The sequence below is a fragment of the Solea solea genome, chromosome 18 (genome assembly GCF_958295425.1).
Source record: "Solea solea chromosome 18, fSolSol10.1, whole genome shotgun sequence".
In the NCBI taxonomy this organism is placed as follows: domain Eukaryota; kingdom Metazoa; phylum Chordata; class Actinopteri; order Pleuronectiformes; family Soleidae; genus Solea; species Solea solea.
In genome coordinates, this window is record NC_081151.1 from 18008257 (window position 1) to 18017997 (window position 9741).

At 38.4% G+C, this 9741-nt stretch overlaps 1 protein-coding gene across 1 annotated transcript; it reads left to right on the forward strand.

The window, feature by feature from the left end:
* The first annotated feature begins 1314 nt into the window (after positions 1-1314).
* Positions 1315-9319, forward strand: mbip (MAP3K12 binding inhibitory protein 1). The gene is made up of 9 exons (XM_058614596.1): positions 1315-1475; positions 3048-3161; positions 3379-3588; positions 4183-4279; positions 4637-4702; positions 4969-5127; positions 5912-6009; positions 8776-8814; positions 8925-9319. The coding sequence occupies exons 1-9, from the start codon at positions 1344-1346 to the stop codon at positions 9030-9032; spliced, it is 1023 nt and encodes a 340-aa protein (XP_058470579.1). The 5' UTR covers positions 1315-1343; the 3' UTR covers positions 9033-9319.
* The last annotated feature ends 422 nt before the right edge of the window (positions 9320-9741 follow it).

Genomic DNA, 9741 nt, shown 5'->3' on the forward strand with positions numbered 1-9741 from the left:
GCTCGGTGCACTCTCTGCTTTTAAACGTTAAAAAAAAGAGAGCCTTTAATGTCACGTATAGCGGGAAACATGAACAATCTCAGAAGCAGTCCAGGTGCAAAATTAAAAAACAAAACTGAAAAAATAAATGAATTATAAGTAAAGAAGAATGATAAATCTGACATTAGATGGCAATGGTATAATTATACAGTGTTCACTGCATTCAATTTAGCTGACACTAAATCACCTGGCACCTTATAACTACAGTATACTGTTTAAAAACCATTTGTTAAATGTATACACTTATATTATTAAATGTAAAGATTCATATTAACAATTTAACTGAATTTATTTGCTTTATGTAAATCTAGAAACACACGCACCAATCTGGTTTGAATAAAAAGACCCATGCTGAACAAAGTAATAAAAATAAAAGAATTTTAAACTATTATTTTTGATTTAATTAGTACAGAGGTTCTGTTCTATTATTTTTCTGTCCCTCCATATTTATACTTCTACTCCATCATATTTCAATACTGAAAATACTGAATCTTTTGCAAAAATCAGCAGTTTGCAAATTAAACAAATTACATGAGACATTAATCAGGCATGATGCTTCCCAGGTGGGCAAGTGAAAATAAAATGATTACATTTTCAGAAAAATTATTGCTGATATTTGAAAATAATTTGACTTTTTAATATACACAATTTTATTAACTTATAATTATGCCATATGCATTTCTCATTATTTCTATCTTTCCAAATACCCACTCATATAATCATGAAAACAATCTGAATTTAAGTAGAAAAACTAATTGAATTGAACTAAATGATAACTAATTAACAACTTCATTTCTCAAACCAAAGGAATAGAATTACAAAAATACATGTAATCTCAAATAAGAGTAGATTTGTTTTATTCGATTTAACAACTAAATAAACATTTTAACATCTAATGTGATTAACTTTTGCTCTGCAAAACTGTGAGGTACACTCACAATATTTTTTTATTTGACTATTAATCAATCAGTAATTAACATTTAATAATATTTATATATGTATATATATATGTATATATATGTGTATATATATATATATTTGTGTGTGTATATATATATATATATATATATATATATGTATATACACTTACTTACAGGAGGTTTTATAACAAACATAGAATATGTGTGTACTTGTACACACATATTCTATGTAATGATTCTAGTAATGATGTTTCTGTTATTCAAGCCTGACACACACTGCTGCCTTCGAGTGCACGCGGACGGTCCCTATTTCATCCACTGCGCATGCGCCTCTGCTTCATTCTGACCAATCAGCGCGTCTTTTTCTGTAAACGTTGAACAGCAATGGCGGACACATTAATGAAGGCGAGTGGAGACAGCTCTTCACCTGGTCCTCTTCGTGAATCCAGGGAAATGTCTAGCTCCACGGACTGCCTGCTTGTGTTACTGAAGCTCCTCGCAGACTTCGGGAACGAGGTTGGTTTGACGCTGTTTGAACCGTGTTTCTCCGCAGCGACTGTTCTGTTTATCGCCCGCGTACGTAACTAGCGGTAAGCTAATGTTTTTAGCCACCGGGCGCGTTAGCAGAGCTGCTAGGTTAGCTGGCTCCGCCGTTCATTCATTGCTACTCGACATTCAAGCAGGCGAGTTTTATCACAGTTGAGCTGCAGAAAAGAAACGACCATAACGTTTATTTAAGTTAAAAATAATATGGATTCGATGCCTCCATTGAACGTCATCAAACCAGGAGCAGTTAATTAATGTTTGCGGGTTTTTTTCTTTTTGTCACACGATATGATCTCCTGCAAACCACTGCTTTGTCAGGCAAGAACAAAAGTGCACACATTAATGGAAAAACATCACTACTCGTCTGGCCGTCTATAGGGTCAGCAAGATCATTGGAATACCACTGAAGAGGATTAGGGCCAAATGTAAATAAAAATAAAAAATAAAGCCTGACGTCCAAGATTAAAGTCAGAATTTACACAAAAGAAACAGAATTTCACAAATGAAAAAAGTCAGAGTTCTGACTAAATAATACAGCAGCCATCTGTGTCAGAAATCTGGAAATCCGATTTTTATAAGGTTAATCCTCCACTCCTTTCTTATTTAAACAAATGAACATATTTTTGTTCCCACAAACTCTTACCTAAATTCCGTTTAGTGAAATAAAACTTATTTTTTTCCACCCTAAAGGTGATTTGACAAAGGTATTACTGTTCTCGGTTGGAGGAAAAACTATTCCAACACAAAAATAAGTCTGCATCATACATCTGTCACCAGCTGCTCTGATTTCTAAACTTCTATGTCAAACATTGAAAATCCCATAATGTTCAACTTCTCCCGACATACCCAAAATTACATTGTATCTAGTTAAAATCCTTATTAAAGTCGCATTACACCACAGTACAATTAGTGCTTCATAGTAAGATTCATTTATATTAAAATTGTGTATGGTAAGAACAACATAATCAATTTTGTACATAACCCCCGTTTCTAACTGTAAAACAAAACCAAAAATACAACACACACGTCTAAACTAAATCAACCTCTGTAAAATGAAATGTGTTAAAGCTAAATAAACATGTGTAATACGAAAATAGGGACCGCCTCCTGCATCACCACTAACATCAAATTATACCATATGTTTAAAAAATAAACAAACAAAAGCTAAGACTATTTATTACCAAATTATTTTGTTCTCTAAGAGGATGGATTAAGAAAGATGTTATTTCCCTATAATGCTCTGTCTGTGTTCCATGTTGTTTCTGATCAGCACCTCATGAACCAAAGATATTTAATGTGTACTAACAGGAACAGGAAAAATGCTATTATAGTTTAAAGAGGCTGGTGCCAGCAATCGATTCCCACCTTTTAAGCAATCTATTTTTATTTTTCAGGTCATCAACCAAGTACTTTGCAACTACTTTGACAAATGTGCACATTATCCTACCAGCTTGTTAGTCCATGTTACACTCTGAATCTGCTCTATACTAATGTTCAGAGCAGTGTCACTTCACCTTCTTTATGTTTTTTTTTCCAATGAAGCTCAAATTAGGTGATGGTGCTTTGAGAATAGAAGTCAACACTGGTGCAGTGAGTCCTCCGTCTTCAGCTGCTAATGTGTACAGATGTTTGCAGGAACATATCAATAAATTACAGGTAATGTAGCCTCACTATTTATTTTTTATTTTTACATTTTAATATTGGTTATATGGCATGTTAATGTTTTAAAATATAATTTTGGAGGCTATTATTTTGTTGTTATTATAATAATAAATTATTATTATTATAATAACATTTGAGCTGATAACAAGGGTCCATCCTTCATAAAATATTGTTTGACACAACTAATCATGTTTTTTCCCTGTATATTTAGGCCGTTTCAGAAAGCTTGAAGACACTTGTGGATGCTGATAGTCGACAGTCATCTACAAGATACAACACTCCAGACGATGCGGCCACCTCATCTGCGCTCAAAGAGCAGACGACGGCTCTGTCGGAGCACCATCCTGCCTGTTTAGAGGCCACAGAAAGCCAGGCGTCGGCTGATGACGTCATGGTACAGATCAGAGCCGGGAAGTCAGAGGTAGGTCTCGGATCCGTCAAACTGATCCGTCAGCTGTTCTTGAGGCAACATTTTTAGCGCTCTCTTTACTCGCCGTCAAGCAAATGAATAATCATAAGTAATTGCTCCGGAGGATGTGCACATGACGTGCAGCAGTGGAGCTCATGCTTGATGGGAGACCTGACAAGCTGCTATCGGCAGAGAGGAAGGGGTCCTTTAGTGCTGTGGTCGGGTAGAACAGACCACATTGCTGGAGCACTTTGAGAGAGGGCCAGGTCCTTGATGAATTATGAAGTGGATGCTCATTACTCTGAGATTGCATGTGGATGAAGGACAAGAGGCCCCATTCTGTTGTGCATTTATTTTGGTAGCCAAGCAAACAGTATTCATATTCCATCATGTGATGAATGCGAGCAATTCAACTTTTTTTTTGGCTACCTGGAATCATTGCTTACCACATTTTTCATTCCATGTAATATAAATTGCTACATGCGTTTGATAGTTGTTAACACTAAGTAGGCAAAAAAAACACACACACACAACTCATTGCATTCTTGACACCTATCAGTTCATTGTGTCTTATTATCTGTGTTGTCTCTCCACTGTGACCCTCAGATTGAGCGAAGAATATCTGCATTTATGGAACGCAAGCAGATGGAGATCAATGAAAACAATGTGCGCGAGTTTTGCAACGTGATCGACTGCAATCAGGGTGAGAATGGGAGAGAGGCTGGGGGGGCGGGGTGGAGAGGGAGCCTGCAAACAGATTGCCAATGTTTGGGAGAGAGCTGATTTCCACAGGCGAGAGGTCAGGCTGAACTGCTCCAAGAGTGGGGCTGAAGTAGGTAACACACTCGGCCTCAAAATACAACCAGCTTAGGCGAAAAAAACATCAGACACAGGGCCCCCTTTTCTAATTCAAAGCCTGTGCAAAGACACCTGAAATCCGGACGCGCTAATGGTGATAGCATTTGAGAGGACAAATATTCTTTTTAAAGGATGTATTTTTTTTTATTTATGTCTTTATATGGCATTCTGCTTACACTGTGAATGTGCTTTCCTTGTGCAGAAAACAGCTGTGCCAGAACGGATGCAGTGTTCACTCCATACCCAGGTTTTAAAAGTCACGTGAAAGGTAAGGGGGATGAAAAGTGCAACCTTAATTTTATTTTTAAATTACACACTTTTATAAAAGCTATTGATTCAAAAGATTCTTGTTTAAAAATGGCTTAATGAGGAATTCTTCTTTTTAATTCTTGGGACTTGCTGCTCGAAGTCTTATAAAATGTCTGATCAATTGCAATTGAAAGTTAATCAGTAACGGTTAACCTAAAGTGCTTGTAGTGAAAGACTGTGTTATGTAGTCAACTAGTTTGAATGTTATATTCTTTGACTGGCTAGTTACACGGGTGGTGAACACTTATGGGCCCCAGACTCGTGGTGGGGGAGGCCAAGGAGAGGCTGGGGAGCCACACAGGGGACCGTTGACCAGACACTGCGGAAATGCAGCAATAGAGGAGCGACTTCACAACATCGAGACTCACCTGAAACTCCCAACAGGTCAGAGAAGGACAAACTCGCCTCACAGTTTTAATCTGTCTTGGTCTGAATTGTTCTGGTGCAACCCTCCAACGTGTGGATTTACAGTCAAACAGAATTGTACAATGTTTTATTCAAATGTATAGAAAATGAAGTCATGTGTTTTGTTTTATGTTTTTGATGACATCTCCCATTTCTGGAGCATCATTTTGTACTGTTAAGTTACAGTACAAAAAATATATCTGTTATAATAGATATAAAATCACCTGTAAGTATATATGTATATATATATATATATATATACAGTAATACGTCCACTGTCCACAAAAAGTCAAACGCTGCTCATGATTTCTCTGCAAGCGGCATCCTTTGAAAATGAATAGATAAAGCAGCCAAATGTTGTCCATGCAACTTCCTCCCACGACCTGGCGCCGTCCGAATTCTTCCGTTTCCCCAAACTGAAGTCCAACTTGTGTGGTCGGCATTTTCAGAGTGATTATCAGTGCTTTTGAGGAGTTTGTAAAGGCTCAAGATGAGGCCTTCATCCGTAAAGGGAGAGCAAAGCTTGGACATTAACGGACCAATTTAATTTACGTTCAAGGAGACTTTGATGAATAAAGCATTATCTGCATGAGGCCGATACCCTTTCGAAGTAAAAAAATACATTTATACACATAAACAATGTGACCAGACTATGCTCCTGCTTTCTTTTATGCACATTAACATTCATTACTTACTTATTTGTTGAATTTGCTCTGTAAAACAATCAGTACACGGACTCTTCAACAAGCGTTTCATTTCTCAGCGGGTCCGGTCCCACTGAGTGTGTACCAGAGGCTGAAGAAGCTGGAGGATCGCATCCTGGAGTTGGAAGGGCTTTCACCCGAGTACTTTGAGTCCACAGTGAGTCGTCTGCCTTTTTTTTAAAACAGCTAAACACACAATAACAACACATCGTGTGATCGTTTTTACAACCTTTAGTATGAAAAGAGACATTTTTGTCCCTTCCCCACCCCAATAAAATTCAACTGGAGCTGCAAAACCTGTTTGACTAATAAATTCAAGACAATATCACATATAAAGTTTTTCATCCAGTTCAGTATTTAAAAAACAAAAACATTCTTTTTCAAAAGCTACAAAGAGCCACTGCAGAAGGGCTGATAAGCCACAGGTTGCAGACCCTCGTGTTAGGTGTTTAGTCATCAGGGAATGACGGCGAGAAATGAAGTCAAATGGAAAATAAAGGTACAATAATTAAAAAAAAAAAAATAGAAGCTTTGTTTTGTTCTGTGCAGATACTGTATCTCTCGTTTTTAAAAGCACTTCATGCATTTTTTGAAAAACTAAATTAGGCTAAATTAGCCTGCAGTTGTCAGAGAGTGAGTCACACTATATTGGTGAGAAGCTTCCCGTCAGTTGCTGCCTTTGTGTACAGTGCCTCAGCACTGTACACAAAGGCATATGCAATACTGTGGGGCGGGGAACTGCCTGAGTGGAGTTTGTGTGTGTGATGCTAACAGTTTCCCCCTGATACTTCATCATGTTTCCTTACTCCTTACTACTTTACTTGAAATCAGAAACACAACACGTTTGGCTACATTTACTTTTAACATTTAGGTCACTGCACTTGAGATATGATGACTTTTCTCGGCACGGCGGTGCTTTTTAGAGAAGCGCAGGCTCATAGAGTCATTTATTGGACTTCATATTCAACCCCACAGACTTGAGGAGACACACACACACACACACAGAGACTCTAATTTCCCGTCTTGAAGGAGTGTGTCCAGTGTGTGTTTAGTTATCTGAGTAAGTGTGCTTGAGATATACTGCATGTCTCTTCACACTGGTATTTCTCAGCGCTGCATGCTGCTTCTGTGAGCGCGCCGCTTTCCATCTTCCTTTGACTCCCTGCATGTTTGTGCTCGCGCTGCAAAAGGATGTTGAATGTCTCTGAATAAACTGATGGGGTCTTTTATATTCGGGAGTACCACTTTTTTCTCTCCTGCGAAATCTGCAAAGTACTGTAGCTCGTTGTTCGGAGAGGAGATGTGCGAAGCTGGCCAACGTTGTCAGACATTTCAGTTAAATGACTTTTTAGAGTTGTCAAGCTGAGGAGTGTAAGACGGTCAGGTGAATCTGTTTTTCTACTTAAGTGGCAACCGGTCGTGACATCACCCATAGGAATGTAGACTCTTGGTTTTGAAGCCTCAGTATTGGCGATTTGCCTGGTGCCATGTTAGTGTTTTGCTAAAAAATAATTCCTAGAGCTCCAGTTTGCTCACGCCACCATGTTGGCAGGAAAAAGCTCCTGAAAAATGAGCAGTACCAGTGCCAGTTACAAGCTGTAAGAGTTCCCTGTCCACCTTAAATCCATGGTGATTGGCCATATGTAGAGCTGCAACTAATGATTATTTCCATAATCGATTAATCTGTCGATTAATCGTTTGGTGTTCAGAATATCAGAAAACCTTAAAAAATGTGGATCGGTGTTCGTCAAACCTGGAAATGATGATGTTCTCAAATGTCTTGTTTTGTCCACAAACCAAAATGATTGACTTTTATTGATTTCTTTGTTATCCAGAGCAAAGAAATAAAGAAAATATTCACATTTAAGAAGCTCAAACAATCGGAAATCTTGTTTTAATCATGAAAAAAGCTTCAAACCGATTAATCGTTTCGGCTCTAGCCATATGTCACAGAACCTGACTGAATATATCTCATCTTACAATATCCCTGGGTGCAAAGTGGACGTTATTCCAAACCAGCAGCGCTACGTCTTCAACTTTCTGGTAAACTTGAACTCATTCTGCTCCAATTCAAGCCAATTTCTCACTTGTGCACCATTTTTTGGACGAATTGTAGCTTATCGTGTAGTAAACATGGGATAAGGAGCACCAATTAACCCCTCGCGACCAGCTCCCGATCGACAAAGTCGTAATGTCGGATAAAAAATCGAACCTGTTGAAATTTTGGTCGTTTGGCATCGCACGTAAATCCTGAGCTTTGGCTTTTCATCGCGTGCGATTTCGTCGCACAGTTTGCGCAGGAGGTTTACAAAACAGTGTGTGCCCAGCTTTACTCGTCCAGTTAATTAGCGTTGGCCCGTGTCACGATGCTGAATATGGCATTAAGATTCACAGCTTCCTAGTCGGCAGTAAAGGGGAAACAATCGTGCCCCCCCCCCCCCCATTTGTCTAATTAGGTCAACGACTACATGTTCAGTACCTTGATTTGACCTGTTCAAATTCTACATAATGCTTCTTTTTCTTTTTCGTATGTGTGTTTTTTCTTAATGCTTCCTTAAAATTGTTTTAATCGTTTTTGCCTCTACCTGTAAACAATGGCACAGAAAGCATAGTGTGTCATAATCAGTGACTAGCTTTATCGTGTTCTTCTCAAATCTCCTTTCTAAAGCTGTGTATTTCACGATGTCTGTATTGGGAAATGCCAAGTTGTAGTTTTACAGAATATCTTTCCATTAACTAGTGTCTGAGTCCTCTGAGTGAATTCTTTTTCAGTCCTTGGAGCAAAGTAAGACGAGTGAACAAAGTAGCTCGGTATGTTTTTCAAAGGTCGCGGTGGTTTGGAAATTGCACTAATGAAAAAGGTCTAATGCGACCTTGTGTGTGTGTGTGTCTGTGTGTGCGCGCTTCTCTTTTTTTTCCATAGAGTCACCTGCACAAGCGACCAAAACCATCTCCCGCTCAGGTTTGCAGCTCGTTTTTGTCTTCTTTCATCACACATTGTGAGGGGAAGGTTAACTTGTTTTGGTCATTTGATCAGATTTTCTTTTCCCTTTCCCGTCCCTTGTCCTTCAGGACTGCAGTCTCACGGAGCTGGATGAGAAGATCAATGCGGTGAAAGCAGCGCTGCTGAAAAGGGTGAATGGTTTTGGGCCTGGATATGGAACAGATTCTCAACTATAATTAACACAAATCAATGCTCCAAACACACAACATTTGGTAATATGTTCCCTGTATTTCTTTTGTACTATGAGACTCATCAAAAAACAACAAAAAAACTTAATCCATACTTCATCTTGTGGCCCGTACACACACACACAGTACATTTTGTAGTTAAATGAATTGTAAATAAAGGTGTTTTTTCTTTCCTCAATGTAAACACAGACTTGTAATTAAATAAGTTAACTGTTAAATGTAGTGCTCGTGTAGTCGGTCAAATGAACTAATAAACCAGTTCTTTTTATCCAGAATGTTAACATTAGAAGGTTTTTTTAAAATGTATAAATATTCAACCTCGTCGTTAAGTCCTTTCAAAGAGCTTTAATCTGCATTTATGAAATACTAACTTTGTTTAATGTGAATAACACTTAAAAAGAACAGGAAATACATTTTATATAGATTTAGATGATGGCGTAATCCTGGCTTTGTGTGTGTGTGTGTGTGCGTGTGTCCTATCCATCTGCCTGACCGCTGTGTGATGGTGATCACCTCTAATGGTTGTCATTATAACAAATGACCTGATTACTGCATCTCTGTTTGAAAAACACGTCAGAGACCCAACAAACCAGCGTTAAATGGGACACCGCAGTGTCTGACACAGACGTGCTTATGAGAGTTGGAAGCTTTAACGCGGCAATAACCACACGATTCAACAAGGACTGAGAATGCAGTG

What these genes read in the sequence shown, in the direction of transcription:
- mbip (XM_058614596.1), top strand. Translation starts at nt 1,344, where the DNA reads ATGGCGGACACATTAATGAAGGCGAGTGGAGACAGCTCTTCACCTGGT. An exon ending in TCGCAGACTTCGGGAACGAG is followed by an intron (nt 1,476 to 3,047) that starts GTTGGTTTGACG and finishes TTTCCAATGAAG; the next exon opens with CTCAAATTAGGTGATGGTGC. An exon ending in CAAAACCATCTCCCGCTCAG is followed by an intron (nt 8,815 to 8,924) that starts GTTTGCAGCTCG and finishes CTTGTCCTTCAG; the next exon opens with GACTGCAGTCTCACGGAGCT.